The sequence below is a fragment of the Chenopodium album genome, chromosome 22 (assembly GCF_948465745.1).
Source record: "Chenopodium album chromosome 22, dcCheAlbu1.1, whole genome shotgun sequence".
NCBI lineage: Eukaryota > Viridiplantae > Streptophyta > Magnoliopsida > Caryophyllales > Amaranthaceae > Chenopodium > Chenopodium album.
This window is the reverse complement of record NC_137855.1, coordinates 39741165-39757868: the sequence shown is the minus strand read 5'-3', so window position 1 is coordinate 39757868 and position 16704 is coordinate 39741165. Positions and strand designations below refer to the sequence as shown.

Genomic DNA, 16704 nt, shown 5'->3' with positions numbered 1-16704 from the left:
TATAATTGTCATTACGGAGTAGATTGGGCGATGTAGCACAATGAGGGGACTATGTGACGCATGGATGTTCTTAGCATTTTTTTAAAAAATATATTAGCATAGATAGTATAGATAGAAAGGTGAAGTTGAGGGAGAAAGATACTTCTAGGGGGATAAAACTAAAGTATATATGTACGAGAACCAAGAAAGTTGTAAATTTTTTAAAACTAATGATTAAAAGTAAATATGTGCTTGTGGGGTTAGATAGAGATAGAGAAAGAAACAATAATTGAAAATAATTTAACAGACAGAGAGATAAAGTGTTGAGAATTGATGTTAAAAGTATAATAAAGATGACAACTCATAAAAAAAAAGTAATAATGTTAAAAAATATGCAATATTTAAATAGAAAGAGTTATTGTATTTATATTTACTCAAAAAGAAAATGAGACATTGTATTAAGAGACGGAGGGAGTAGTATGAGTTTATTCTTTCTATGACTCCAAGAGTTTGCCTTTTCCAATGCCACGCGGAGCACAATTAAAGATAATGTAAAAAATATACCAGTATGTAGTACGGAGTAATGTCAAATCAACACCGACATCACCCATAATTATCGATGTAATACTTGCTCGTTTTTTATATTTACAATACACGTTTTTTTTCTTTTCGTAACATTTAAGAAAAATAGCCTTCATATAATTTTATATCATATTTAATATGGGAGTATGACTTTAGTGAGCCATGTCCCGTGTGCCCATGAGTAACGAGGAAAATAATATATGACAACACTATACTTTCTCCGTTTTTATTTAGTTGACGCGTTTGATTTAGGCACATATATTAAGGAGAGGAGAGAGAGTGAGAGAGAGTGAAAAGGTTAGTAAAGTACCTTGTAAATGCAAGGTAAAAAATTTACCCCAAAAGGAAATGTGTCAACTAAAAAAAAACTTCCTAAAAAGGAATACGTGTCAACTACTACCTCCGTTACATATTAGTTGCAACTTTGGGGATTATTTGTGAGATATAAAATATTCCAAAGTTGCAACTAATATGTAACGGAGGTAGTAAAAAGAAACGGAGATAGTAACTTTTAACAAAAAAAACTTTTTAATTATAATGTGTTGTAAATTACATTATTATTACATTTCTATTTTAAAGAAGCGTTGTGTATTACAAAACAGAGGAAGTAAATTACAAGCGAAGTTTTCTTTCCAATTTTAATTTATTTTAATTGATAATACCTTTGTGGCTCACTCTAATTATAACAAAAGACATCTTTTTTTCTAATTGAATATCAGAGGTTTTTTTAGTGCGACAAGAGTTATTTGTAGGGTGTTACTGATTTTGTTAGGGGTTACTTGTATTTTGGGGTTACTTATAGGTGTTACTTGTATTCTGAGTAACCCCTACAAGTAACCCCAGACCAAACCCCCATGCCAAACCAGTAACTCCCTACTCCTGAGCAAAACCAAAAACACCATACAAGTAGCCCCTGAATACAAGTAATACCCTGACCAAAATCAATAACACCCTACAAGCAAGTAATCCCAGAATACAAATAATACCTACAAGTAGCCCCAGCCGCACAATGTGGCCAGACGCATACACAAATTTATGATTGAATACACAACACCTAAATGTTAATTGAAAAATCCGTATATGAATTAGGATATGATTTAGTTCATCTCAAATAGAAAAAACATGTAAAAGGTGAATAACATATCATACTAGGGTGGTAGTCTATATGTCAATTAATTAATCAATCAATTATTTTAGGAATAGCACTTTATTTGATTGAATTGGTAGGTACTCCATCCATTTTTAAATACTTGCTTCACTTTTTTTTTTATTATTTTTTTTTTTTGGCCGTTTTTAAAAACTTGCTCTATTTCTTTATTTGGAAAGCTTTTATAAGATTTATTTCATTTCTCTCAACTAATGGACCCAACATAAATTATATTTTATTAATTTCTTATTCTATCTCCTCTAATTCTCTCACCTACTTTTGCTTTTTTATAATTTTTATTCTTCCATTAACCCCACTACCTTCATATTTTATTATTTTCTCCAATTTCTCCTAAAACTCCGCGCATGGAGAAATAGAGCAAGTATTTTAAAAAGGAGGGAGTATTCAAATTCTCTCTTTCAATATTGATCAATATTATATATGTATATATTTATTTTGCCTGGCCATTTGAAAGATTAAGGTACAAATAAGGTTTTAATTGTAGATGAGTCTTTTACCAAAATGGCTAATTTTACAAAAGTATTTACCAAAACAATTAATTATAAATTTTAATTCCAAAAACTAGTTAAATTATTGACTTGGAATAAAATTACTTATTTCTTATTTTCCTTTGAACCGGTTTGGTTCACTTTAAGGTGTTTTTTTTTCTTTTTTCTTATATTTTTGTTTTTGTTTTTGTTTTTGGAAAATTCTAATGTCATAGTTTAAAATATCCTGTTAATTTGAAAAATAATATTCATTATACTAGTAATATATTTGCTTACAATTTTCAAGTTTTTAAAAAGTTGCAAAAAAAAAAAAAAAAAAAAAAAAGGAACTAGGAACCAATCTCATGTGAGAACCTCGTTGAATAATAGGAACTAGGAACCAATCTCAGCCTTAAATCACCCTACATCCGACGACTCACATCTCTCCCGCATTCATTATTGACATTTTCGTAATTTCGCGAATTTTTAAACTTTTTTTTCTTGTTTTTTAACTTTTAAGGCAATTTTCATTTACTTTATGACTAATTTCATTTACTTTTACTAACTTTTCATTTACTTTTTAGAAATGAAACTGAAAATCACTTTGTAAAGTTGAAATATAACGAAAATGTCATTAATGACACGGGAAGCATGTTGATCGTCCGATTAACATGATCTAAGGGTTTTGATTAGTTCCTAGTTCTTATTATAGCCTCGATTCTTATATATATGTGGTAGGACACTAATGTTGCACACTACTATACATATTTCACTTGTACTGTGACACAATTTTAAACGTTTTTGTTTCTCTACAATTGATACAATTCTGATGTTGACTCAATCTATCAATGCAAAATGTGTGCCATTTAATTCTACTAGTAGACTAGTAGTAGATTGAAGACCACTACTTCAGGATACAACCTTTTTACAAATGATTTTCACTAATCTATCTATATTTATTTATTTATTTTTTTATATATTAAAAGCGTTCCTTAAACAGAATACATTTCACGTGTCACCCTTTTTAAGTTCGACTTGTCAACAATATGCGTCACATGTCAATATAAACATGACATGTCATTTACACATGTATTAGGATTGCATCTAAAAAATGCTTATAACAAGACTTGAACTCAAGACCAACAAGTCTTAAGTTAATAGTCTTACCATCATAGTCATTTATTAGTTGTGTTTATTTATATAACAAAATAATAATTAACTTAGATAAGTTGATTTGCTTTCCATTATGTAATGATTGAGTTTGATAACTAAAAAATGTTTATAGCAAGAGTTAAACTCGAAACCACAAATCTTACTATCTAAACAATCAATTTGATTATCAAATTAAACAAGTATAATTAAACTAGCAACGCGGTGCATCGTCCCGGCCACACACTAGTTGCATATTAAAATCATAAAACATATATAACCAGTGATTACAAAACTTCTTTTGTTTAGTACATACTCTTGAAATACAAATCAAAAACAATAATGGGTTTCCAAATTAACCTAATAAATTTTAAGACGATGTTGAAATAGAATGAAATTCATAATTAAATAATGTTACAAAGTATATTTTTAGTGTGACCAATTCGCACCAATACTAATTAGTGTTAAACAATTTCATTCAATTTGAATATGGAATTGAAAAAGGGATAAATAATTTCTTTTATTTTTTATTTCGTACCAAAATACCAATTTGTTTCTAAATAAACGAATGTAAGTCGAAAATGTTGTAATAATTAAAATGCTAACAAAATTTAGACACTTCAAATTTAATTGACATGTAACAACACCACCATATACATGATTTACGGACAATTATCATTGTAATTGGGAGACCGCGTGCTACACAACTAGTTATTAATAAGTGTGAATTGAGATATAAACAACAATTACATGCAAGTACTATCCCAAAAACTTCCACCGAATTAGTTAGATGTGTATGATTAGCTAGGTTGAAACCCTAATAACTTAGAGTCTACCAGACTTTAATTTTATAATCGATGAATGCATCGTCACAAGTAAAAAAGAGTAATTTTAAGTCACTATAATACCAGTTATACTAAGTATGTTTTTTTTTTGTTAGTTAACTAACTCATAGCCGATTAGAATCCACACATAATCGAATATAAAAGCAAATGTGATAGTCTTATTCAAACTATGGCAATTGGGTTAAAAAAATTCACAAATTTTTGTATGCGGCTGGCCGCCACATGGTGCGGCAGGGGTTATTTGTAGGGTGTTACTGGTTTGGTCAATGGTTACCAGTAGAGTGTTACTGGTTTTGGTCAGGGGTTACTTGTAGGGTGTTACTGGCTTTGTATGAAGGTTTGGTATGAGGTCACTTGTAGGGGGTTACTCATTTGGTCAGGGGTTACTTGTTTGGTCAGATAGTTACTTATTTTGGTGTTACTTGTTCGATCAAGGGTTACTTGTAGTAGGTTATTCATTTGGTCAGGGATTACTTATTCTTGAATTATTACTTATATTGGGGTTACTTGTTTGGCCAAGGGTAAATTATAGGGCTAATTATTTATTCAAGAGTTACTCGGTCCGTCAGAGATTACTCTCACACGGGATTCGCACTAAGCAACTGAATAAGTAACTCCTATCAGTAACTCTTAAATACGTAACCTCTTAAAATAATCCTTGAATAGGTAACCCCTAAAGTAACCGATACAAGTAACCTTTGAAACAAAAAAAATACAAGTAATCCCTGAATGATGAATAACCCATACAAGTAGCCCCGGACAAAACCAATAACCCATGTCACACGGTGTGGCCTGCCGCACTGAAAACCCCTTAAAAAATATGTTTACACCTCACTATAAATAGTCTTGCTTAGTTGCATGGTAAACACATGAACAATTAGCCAAAAAAAATAAAAAGTTTACTACAAATACCAACTTTCAAAACAAATGTTAGTCCACTTACTTCTTTTTGCGGCTCTTTCTATCATCTTTCTTGCAATACTTTCCAAAAATGGTAAAAGACAGCGATTTCGCCCTCCTCCTGGACCAAAAGGGCTTCCCTTAATTGGAAACCTCCACCAATTTCAACCCTTAAACACTCACGTCTACTATTCCAAACTAGGCAAGTCCTATGGCCCAATTTTCGCGCTCCGGCTAATGAGTAAACCTATGGTTGTCATACAATCGGCAAAGTTAGCCCAAGAGGTCTTTCAAACGCAAGATAAGAATTTTTGTAATAGACCATTCACGGTCGGAAGAAAGAGGTTAAGTTACGGTGGGTTAGACGTAGCCCTTAGTCCATATAGTGATTATTCAAAAGAGATGAAGAAGGTACTAATTGTCCATCTCCTAAGCTCGAAGAAGGTCCATTTGTTCGCTTCAATACGCCATGATGAAGTCTCAAGGCTGATTCAAGAGGTTTCTTCTCTATCTTCTGCTTCTAAAGTCGTCAATTTGAGTCAATTGATTCTCAATTATGCAAGCTCAACTTCTAGCAGGATCATGTTTGGCAAGAGGTACGTATAACACTAATGCGTATTTGCACTTTATTAGAGTGCCGGAAATATTTATGTCAAACTGTTGCAATTTATATCATGATTTGAGTACTCCCTCCGTCCTTAAATTACATTCCTAAATTTAGCATTTATTCCCCAGATAATAGAGAGAAATAGGAATATAATTTAGGGACGAAGAGAGTACTAATAACAAATCCTTGGCTAATGTATAAAAACACATACCACTTGACAAATAAAACCTTTAGCTTTATTAAATTTCAATACAAGTATACAACTATAACTCCATCAAATCTATGAATAATATTGGTGTATTTGTTGTTTGAAAATGCACAGATACAGCGATAAAGAAGAGTTAGGAAGCAGATACCATAGCCTTCTATCAGAAATCCAAACGATGTTCGCAGCCTTCTTCTATAGTGATCATTTTCCTCTTGGAGGTGTGCTTGATAAACTAAGTGGACAATCCTCTAAGCTTGAGAAGACCTTTAATGGCTTAGATGCGGTTTATGAAAACATTATTAACGACCATCTTAACAAAAACAAGCTTGAATTAGAGCAAGAAGATATAGTTGATATTCTTCTCCGCCTCAGGAATGATACTTCATTTGCATATAAGCTCACAATGAACCATATTAAAGCAATTCTAATGGTAAGTGTTTCATGAATATTTATACTTTGTATATACATAATCAAGTGAAAAGGATGAAAAGAATTTTAAATGCATACATAATTTTTTAACTAAATGTGCAAATTTTTAATTATTTTTTGGAAATTTTGATTTTTACCACCTTGAAATAACGACTTTATTGAATTTACTACCTCCAAAAAAAAAAAAAGATTTACTTTACCACCTCATAAAAAAATAAAACATCAATTTTCCCACCAATCACCTCTAACTAACGGATTCCGTCCATAAATCCGTTAGTGGGGCCTTCCTTGCACACGTGTCGCCATATTATTGGGTTAGTTTTAAACAAAAATTAAAAAAAAAAACAAAAAAATTTAAAAATCCTCATCCATCAACCGGTAGTTGCTGCCACCTTCGGGACCCCCACCACCGGACCGGCTACGACCAGCCCCGCCACCTAACCGCTACGACCAGCCCCCACCACCTAACCGCTACCAGCCCCACCACCTAACAGCTACCACCGCACCGCACCGCACAGCCACAGCCACCGTGCCAATTTCGACCCCTTTTCACTAACTTCCGACCTAAAAACCCTAGCCACCACCTAACCGCTACGACCAACCCACCACCTAACCACTACCACCGTACCGCACCTGACGAAGGACCCCCCAATCGCATCGCACAGCCACAGCCACCGCATCGATTTCAATTCGACCCCACTCTCCACCAATTTCCGACCTCAAAACCCTAGCCACCAAATTCCGACCACCCATATAGCCCCCCCCCCCCCAATTCCAACAACTCTTAAAACCCTAGCCACCACCAATCCGCACACCTAAAACCCTAACCACCGCCTAATTCCTACCACCTCCCTAGTCTACACCAAATTCCGACCCCTCCCTTGCCCCCACACGAAATTCCGACCAGCCACGATGAGTTAATTTCGTTGCCGGCTGGGTTGATATGGAAATCGGGGAAGATGAAGAAGAAACATCAAAAAGGTGGGCCCTACTAACGGATTCATGGACGGAATCCGTTAGTTGGTGGTAAAATCAAAGTTTTGGAATTTTTGTTGGTGGTAAAGTAAATCTTTTTTTTTTGGAGCTGGTAAATTCAATTAAGTGGTTATTTGAAGGTGGTAAAAGTCAAAATTCCCTTATTTTTTTAACTTTTAATTTTTGAACCATTGTTCAATTATTTGGTGATACCAATAAAATCTGATGTACTTGTAGAATCTTTTTAGTGGAGGAGCAAATACCACAACAGCTTGGGTAATTTGGGCACTTACAGAGCTAATAAAGAACCCCGTTCCAATGAAAAAAGTACAAGAAGAGCTAAGAAGCAAGGTACAAAATAAAGGTTTTATATTGGAAGGCGATCTCTCAAAACTTGAATACTTCAAAGCAGTAGTGAAAGAAACATGTAGGCTACACCCACCGTCCCCATTACTCATTCCACGTGAAACGGTTTGTGAAAGCATTATTGAAGGATATGACATTTTACCGGATACTATAGTAATTCTTAATGCATGGGCTATTGGACGAGACCCAAAATATTGGAAAGACCCAGAAATATTTATGCCAGAGAGGTTTATTGGCAGTTCAATGGATTTGAAAGGGAAAGTAACAATGTCAATGATTCATTTTGGGGGTGGAAGAAGGATGTGCCCTGCCGCGAATTTTGGTCTAGCAAGCCTTGAGCTTGTGTTAGCCAATTTGTTATATTCTTTTGATTGGGAATTGCCTGATGGTTTAAACATGGAAGACATTGACGACACCAATGTGCTCCCTGGTCTTATTATGCATAAGAAACAACAACTTTGCTTGATAGCAAAGAAATTCTAAGGGCAAAGATATTGAAATCATACAAGCATGTTTCATTCAATCTCTTTTCTCTCATCTATCATCTTCCCTTCTTTTGACTGTTGTAAAATAAAAAAAAAAAAAATTCCATCATCTTAGATTTAATTCTGTGATTAAGGCTATGTAACGTACTATTTTTGATGCAAATGTAACGTACTATGGACAAAGTATTATGTAAAATATCTTACGCAAGTTTGTGGCTGTGGTTTAATTCTTTGATTAAGGCTATGTACTATGGTCTATGGCAAAGTATTATGTAAAAATCCATCATCTTAGTTTTAATTATTTGATTAAGGCTATGTACTATGGTGTATGGCAAAGTATTATTATGTAACATATCTTACGCAAGTTTGTGGCTGTGGTTACTGATAATATATGCAAGTAAATGAAGAAATGAGTTGGTGACCAATAAACATTATAATTAATAATGTGTAATGAATATATATGGAGGACGATGGCTAAAGTCATACAAAGTATATTGGAAAAGTTATAGCTCTCTATCAAAAACAATAGAAATGCAACACATCATCATATGAGAATGTGACACTGTACACCGTACAAAAGATGAAATGACTTTTGAAATTGACAAAACCTTTTTTGAAACTTTAATATGCATTTTTTTTTGGCCCTTAATATGCATATCAAGATTAAATTTAAAAAGTTGTGGTATAAAATGTAAGGTCTTCCACATATACAGTATGTATATAATGATAGATGTACTATTTTAACCTTTTATTTTTCAACACATCAATTTACAAATAATTCAATAAAAATATTATTTTGAAATTTTACTGAGATCAACTAGAGATGCTATGAATCTTAAGTAATTTTACAAGTACACAACAAATTAAGTCAAATAAGTGTTCCTTTATCAATCTTAAGTTATTTCATGCATCACATTATTTCACTAGAAATCTTGAATATGTTATATATACATATATGTATATGTATATATATACATATATGTACTACCTCCGTTAACAATTATTTGAATTATTTGCAACATTTACTAAAAAAGGATGCTACCTATTATTTGCAACAAACTTATTTCTTTCCTATTTCAGTAACCTTTTTCTGTCAAAATGACTAAAATACCCTCACTTAAAAATTATTAGCACATAATACTACATATAATTATAAAATTATTATCTCTACGATTTATAAAAATTGAGTCAATGATAGTTATTTTGACATATTTGTACGGGATTTGAATATATGGATAACTTTGTAATATACAATAATATAGGAAAAACCATTGAGACAATTAAAACTAGGTAACTTTAGGAGCAGATCGAGTGAGTACAATATACTATTATTGTTTAGTTGACGTCGTGACAAAGTTAGACAAACCCGACTAAATATTACTCCCTCCATTATGTTTTAATTTGTTCTACTCAATTATACTTCGTATATCCTTAAAAAATTGAAATACATTCTAACGAAATCTCACGTGAAATCTCACGTGAAATCTCATGTTATAATGCTTTTATAGTTATGTAAATTTCATAGTGCCATGAACCTAAAATATAGGCCTAAAACTCCAATGTTAAGGGACTCAAGTGTAAAACTTAGGAAATTTAAATGCCTTTTTTTTTTCTTTTTTTTTTTTTTTTTACCAATGGCTAAGCTAGTTAGGTACTCGTAGCTATCAATATTCAACTTGTTCAAATTTTACCTTGAAGCAATTGTGATTTGTCATTTGTGCGTGTTACATTAATAACAACTTTATATTCCTTACCTCTCTAAGCCTTCAAATATTTACTAATAAATCACATTATACTATATCTATATCGTATTTTGCAATCATATCACAATATATAAAATACAACTAGTAAGTATTAATCTATTAAAAAATACACATTATCAAAGCTAAAGTTTTAACTAGGACGCGAAGTAGGTAACCCTTTTTATTTTTACGTGTTCTTAACCTACTTGCTACACACTAACCGATCAAAGTTATGCAACAAATTTTTTATAAGTTGCAACTTGTAAGATCATCTTATCTTTTACGAAGCCACGAAGGTATATGTAAATGCATAACATTGATTAAAATATTTTTAAAACACATGATAGAGAGAGAAAAGAGGAGAGAGATAGGAAGAGAGATGTCCATAGGTGGACCCCACCTATTTTTTGGTCGAATTGTATCACGTGATGGGGGACCACATGTTGATTGTTCCACTGAAAGTTTATATGGTACCATTAAATCCTTAATGGTACTATTTATGCATAAATTTTGTACAACCGAATGCATACACTACTAGAAAAACATTTATTTGCAGCGGTCAAAAATCATTATTTTGCTGCGTTTTTGAGGTGGCAGCAAACGCCAGGGCAGCAAATCAATCAATTGATTTGCTGCGGTACCAACTGCAGCAAATCAATGTATTTATTTGCAGCGGTCATCTATTTAAATCCCCGCAAATAAATATTTTCCACCAATAAAATAATGAATTATTTGCTACGCTTTATGTGCAACACCCGCAGCTAATTAATAATTTTTTTTTGTTTTTTTTTGTAAATACTATTATTTGGTAATAAATAATGAATGAAACAAAATTTCAGCAGCACCTCCGTAGTTTATGTGTAATATACTCATGAAGGACCTGTAATCCTGAAGTTTATGGACATAATACTTTGATTAACTCAAATTAGATTATCAAAATATATATTATAAAATGTTTGATTCAATTTTGTACTTACATATATAAATCCAAAACGAAACACAAAATATTTTTAAACAACTATGATCATACACAATAATTAGTGAAAAATGAGGCCCATATCTTCTGCACTTCTTCAATATCACCATCGGTGTAAGGATCTTCATTTAAAGACGTGCAAACCTATGAACATGATACAATGTATATAGTAAGTCATCAAAGTAATTTAAATAATAACAATAAAAATAACAATAATACTTCAGTTTTATACTTATAAAAAATAATGGCATTTAGACAACAATTGAGTCACATAGGTTTTGACTATCACCTAATAACAAGTGAGTCACATAATAACAATAACAATAATACAAAAGATACTATCACCTATAGCATAAAGCTTTTGATTATCAACTAAGCTGGATATATATACAAGATGCCCCCATTAGAGACCTATGTGCGATAGGAGCATATCTATACTATTCCTAGCTAGTCAGGCAGTCAAAACAGATTTCTGCAGATGTCATTCATAGTTGGGATGTACTGCCTAGTTGCCTATCCACCCTCAAGCCTCAAATAGTGCAACATCCCTGATCTATGGATAACACCTCCAATTGTGAGGAGGGGTTTGTATGGTCAGTGAGGATATCTGTTGGGGTTTGGTGAGTCCGACTCACCGCGGAAAACAAACCCAAAACCAAGACCGCACTCGCAATAAATAAAACCATAAACATAATTAAATTAATCACAAGATTAAGATAAGCTAATTACCCTTGACGCGTGCTTCGCTCCAAATGAGCTCTTACTTGAAAGCTTCAAGTCCCGCTCGCACGGAGACCTCCAACGAAGTCCACCCGCACCAACAAAACCGACTAGGTCCAATGTCTTGGAGTTAGCAAGACCCGACCAACAAAACCCGAGTAATAATATTGAGTTCAAAGGTTTTCACTAAATGTGATGCCTTTTCCAACTCTTACTCAAGCATCTTTCCCAATGCCCATACTTGGGTATTTATAGGAAATGATGGGAGTATCATTTGCTCTCCCATCAATGTGGGATACTTTGATTTTTCCATTTTATTTTAAAGCTAAAATAAAATTAATAATCAAGCTAGTAATAAATCAACAAGTGGCAAGCTCATGTGAGTGGTTAGGTGAGGACCATTTGGAGAAGGGGGGGACCAAACTTGCTCCCCACTCCCTCTCCCATAACCGGCCAACTCACTCCCACACACTCAAGGACCACAAGCCACATGGCACCCACCCTTGGGCACCAAGGCAGCCAAGGTGGGCTGCCATGTGCTGCTGTCCGTGGCAGCCACGCCCAGCAAGCCCAGCAAGCCCAGCACTTGCATGCGGGCTGCTGCTGCTGCTGGCCAGCATGCCCAGCATGCTTGTGCGGGCTGCTGCTGCTGGCCTTGTGCCTCGGCCAGCGCTGCTAGGCAGCAAGCAATGGCCTAGCCATGCTGCTGCTAGCTGTTGCGGGCTGGCGCGCCTAGCGTGCTAGCTCCAGCAGCTTGTTGCGGCATGGCTTGCTAGCCATTGCGCGCACAAGCCTAGCATGCTAGCACGCACTAGGCAGCGCCTAGCCTTGCGATGCTAGCATGGGTGCGCTAGCACGCACCAGCCAGCCTAGGCTCGGCTTGGTGCGCATGCTAGCCACCATGCTAGGCCATACGCCCTTAGCACTCGGTTTGCTAGGGCATTCCGATGCTAGGGGTATTTTGGTCTTTTGTTGATTTATTACTATTTCTCGTCTCGTCTTTCACTATTTTTCGACTCGACTTCCGACGCTCGGTTTCGACGCTCTAAGCTCGAACTTCCGACGTCTAAATAAATATTACTCGGTTGACTCATTAATTCCTTCCGAATTAATTCGTCGATTCGGTTTGTTGAATGCTTGGGTGTGACCCGAAGGGTTCAGTCAAGATTAAGCTGTAACATTAATTATCCATTAATATTACTGATCGGAAGCGGCCTCCACCCAGGCATTCCGATCACTTGACCTTACTGAATATATTAGCTTTCTAATAATTCTGAACCCGCTAACGGAATAGTACACTTGTTCGAAGGACACCATTCCTTTCAATCTCCCACTTGTCCTTCCGGACAAGTGCTCATATTGTGTACAGCCTTTTCCTATGTCGCTTAATGTCTCTTCATGAACTATAAGGTAAGATTTATCTTGTCATCCTTATTACGTCCAGAAGTGTTTCCCGATTCCGAGTCCGACTGTCAATAAACAGATGATTTCTAAAATCCATCCGAGCACGGCCATGCATTTTACAGTCTCGCTCTACGAGAGGCCTTGTATACAACAAAGACATCTTCCCTATTTTACTAGGGGGACATTCCCAGTCTTGTAATGTAGCTCCTCTTACTGAGAGGACCTAGCCGCCCGAGTGTTGCCGTTATAATCCCCTATTACGGCAGACGTTTGACAACATCAAAGCGAACTAGTACTCAAACAAGAGAACTCACAATACTCATGGTCGAGGAAATAGGTTCCGATAGCCATAATGAGAAGTATACTTATGACAAATTTTTAATTTCTTAAAGTATTCTCATAGGTCGATCCAGTATGGTTCTAAACCAATACCTGTGCAAATGATTTATGACAATCATGTCCCCGTAGCACATGAAACGGTGCTATAAATCAGACTACACACTAATCTCAATTGGTCATTAATCGTCCATCGTTTAAATGACCTTGATTAGGGATAATTTTCGATTATAATATTCAATGTTCACTTAATAGGTGTTTCCTTACCAAGACTGGTCTTGATACCCTATTTTGAATATTCTCAGAATCGAATGGACTCATTATTTAATCCTAAACCACAATTAAATAGCATAACGGAGTAATAAAATGTTGCATGAAATTTTATATTACTCCAAAACATGAATGGTTTTCCTTAGTGTCTTACATTAACTTTTTCTCAAAATTAACTAAAACACTAAACAAGGAAATCAAAGCCAGTCTCCTACATGCTTGATTCCCATTGCCTCAACGTGCTTGTTGTGCTTCACTTGAGGCAAAGGTTTAGTAAGTGGATCGGCTACATTGTCATCCGTTCCAACTTTGCAAATTCTGATTTCACCCTCTGATTTCCATTCTCAAATCATGTGAAATCGCCGCTTGACATGTTTGACCTTCTGATGTTCTCTAGGCTCTCTGGCCTGAGCAATAGCTCCATTGTTGTCACAATAGAGGGCTATTGGACCCTTTATAGAGGGTACAACATCAAGTTCGCCAACGAACTTACGAATCCAAACAGCCTCCTTAGCTGCTTCAGCAGCTGCCAAGTATTCGGCTTCAGTTGTAGAATCTGCAGTTGTACTCTGCTTTGCGCTCTTCCAACTAAACGCCCCTCCATTTAGACAGAACACATATCCAGATTGCGATTTGAAATCGTCTCTGTCTGTCTGGAAGCTTGCGTCGGTATAACCTTCCACAACCAAATCTTTTGTGCCACCATACACCAGGAATTTATCCTTGTTCCTTTTCAGGTACTTTAGGATATTTTTGGCCGCAGTCCAATGCGCCTCTCCTGGGTCTGATTGGTAACGGCTCGTAGCACTTAAGGCATACGACACATCTGGCCTAGTACATATCATGGCATACATGATAGATCCAATAAGCGAAGCATATGGAATCTGATTCATTCTTACCCGCTCATCAGGTGTCTGTGGACACTGCTTCTTGCTTAGGGTTATGCCATGTGACATTGGCAGGTGACCTCTTTTGGCCTCCTCCATGCCAAATCGAGCAAGTACCTTATCAATATAAGTACTTTGACTCAATCCAATCATCCTTTTCGATCTATCCCTATAGATCTTGATGCCTAGTATGTACTGAGCCTCTCCCAAGTCTTTCATTGAGAAGCACTTTCCAAGCCAGGCCTTTACAGACTCTAACAACGGAATGCTGTTTCCAATGAGTAATATGTCATCGACATACAAGACTAGGAAGGTGATGTCACTCCCACTGACCTTCTTGTAAACACAAGATTCATCTGGATTCTTGATAAAACCAAACTTACTGATGGCTTCATCGAAACGCAGATTCCAACTTCTGCTTGCTTGCTTTAATCCATAAATGGACTTCTTAAGCTTACAAACTTTCCCAGCATTGTTTTGGTCGACAAAACCTTCAGGCTGTGTCATATACACAGTTTCTTCCAAATAACCATTAAGGAAGGCGGTTTTGACGTCCAACTGCCATATTTCATAGTTGTAATATGCAGCAATCGCTAGGAGGATCCGAACGGATTTAAGCATTGCAACTGGTGAAAAGGTTTCATCGTAATCAATACCATGAACTTGTCTGTAACCTTTTGCCACCAATCTAGCTTTGTAAATGAATACATTTCCATCTTTGTCGGTTTTCATCTTGAAAATCCACTTACATCCGATCGGTGTATAACCTTCGGGTAAGTCAACCAAGTCCCAGACTTGATTATCAAACATGGAATCCATTTCAGATCTCATGGCCTCTTGCCATTTAGCAGAGTCGGTGCTCGCCATCGCTTGCTTGTAGGTTGCCGGTTCATCTCCATCCATGATCAGGATGTCCTGATTCTCGGTTAATACTAAACCAAGATATCTATCAGGTTGAGATCTCGGCCTCAGAGACCTACGTAGGGTAATGGATTGAGCATTTGCATTGTCGGTTCGACTTTGCACATTTTGATCATTTTGACCTGCGTCAACAGATGCTGTTTGAGCACTTTGACTGTCATTATGATTTTGTTGCTCATCCTCACGAACTTCGTCGAGTTCGATTTTCCTCCCACTTGTCATTTTGGAAAGATGTTCCTTCTCCAAAAAGACACCATCGCGAGCAACAAACACTTTGTTCTCCGATTTGTTGTAGAAGTAATACCCTTTGGTTTCTTTTGGGTAGCCCACAAAGTAAACCTTGTCAGATTTGGGATGAAGTTTGTCAGAGATCAATTTCTTGACATATGCTTCGCATCCCCATATCTTTAGAAAAGATAACCTAGGAGGTTTCTTCGTCCATAATTCATATGGAGTCTTTTCTACAGCTTTTGATGGAGCACGGTTCAGTGTTAGTGCCGCAGTTAGAAGTGCGTGTCCCCAGAAAGAGATAGGAAGATCACTAAGACCCATTGTTGATCGTACCATGTCTAACAAGGTCCGATTTCTCCTTTCGGATACTCCGTTCCATTGTGGAGTTCCTGGAGGTGTCAATTCTGAAAGTATACCCTTTTCTTTCAGATGGTCATCGAATTCTTGGCTCAAGTATTCACCACCTCGATCCGATCGAAGGGCTTTGATTTTCTTGCCAAGCTGATTTTCAACTTCACTCTGAAATTCTTTGAACTTTTCAAATGATTCAGATTTGTGCGACATGAGGTAGACATAGCCATATCTACTATAGTCGTCTGTGAAAGTGATGAAATATCGATGTCCATTTCTTGTGGTTGAGCTCATTGGTCCACATACATCTGTATGTATAAGACCCAATAAGTCACTTGCCCTTTCTCCCAACTTGGAGAATGGCTGTTTAATCATCTTGCCTAATAGACATCCTTCGCAATTCTCAAACGATTCTAAACCGAAAGAGTCAAGAACACCTTCTTGTAGAAGTTTCTTGATGCGTTTGATGTTAATGTGGCCAAGACGACAATGCCACAAGTAAGTCTGATTTGACTCCATGGTCTTAGCTCTTTTGGTATCATTATAAACATTATAAACTTGTTTGTCTAAAGAAAGCACATAAAGACCATTTTCAGAATGTGCAATACCATATAAAACATTATCGAGATAAAATGAACATTCTTTGTTCTTTACTCGAAATTCAAAACCTTTGGCGTCCAACGCCGAAATTGAAATAATGTTTTTG

General features: G+C 35.8%; 1 protein-coding gene and 1 pseudogene across 1 annotated transcript; both read left to right on the top strand.

Annotated features, from left to right (window-relative positions):
* Positions 1-5339: 5339 nt before the first annotated feature.
* LOC145604429 (6,7,8-trihydroxycoumarin synthase pseudogene) lies at positions 5340-6350 on the top strand (annotated as a pseudogene).
* A 1277-nt stretch (positions 6351-7627) lies between these two features.
* Positions 7628-8158, top strand: LOC145604428 (cytochrome P450 71B34-like). Its single transcript, XM_081660327.1, has one exon. It carries the CDS (start codon positions 7628-7630, stop codon positions 8156-8158), a length of 531 nt encoding a protein of 176 aa, XP_081516453.1.
* Positions 8159-16704: the final 8546 nt, after the last annotated feature.

Coding starts and splice junctions, on each gene's coding strand:
- LOC145604428 (XM_081660327.1), top strand. CDS start 7,628: ATGAAAAAAGTACAAGAAGAGCTAAGAAGCAAGGTACAAAATAAAGGT.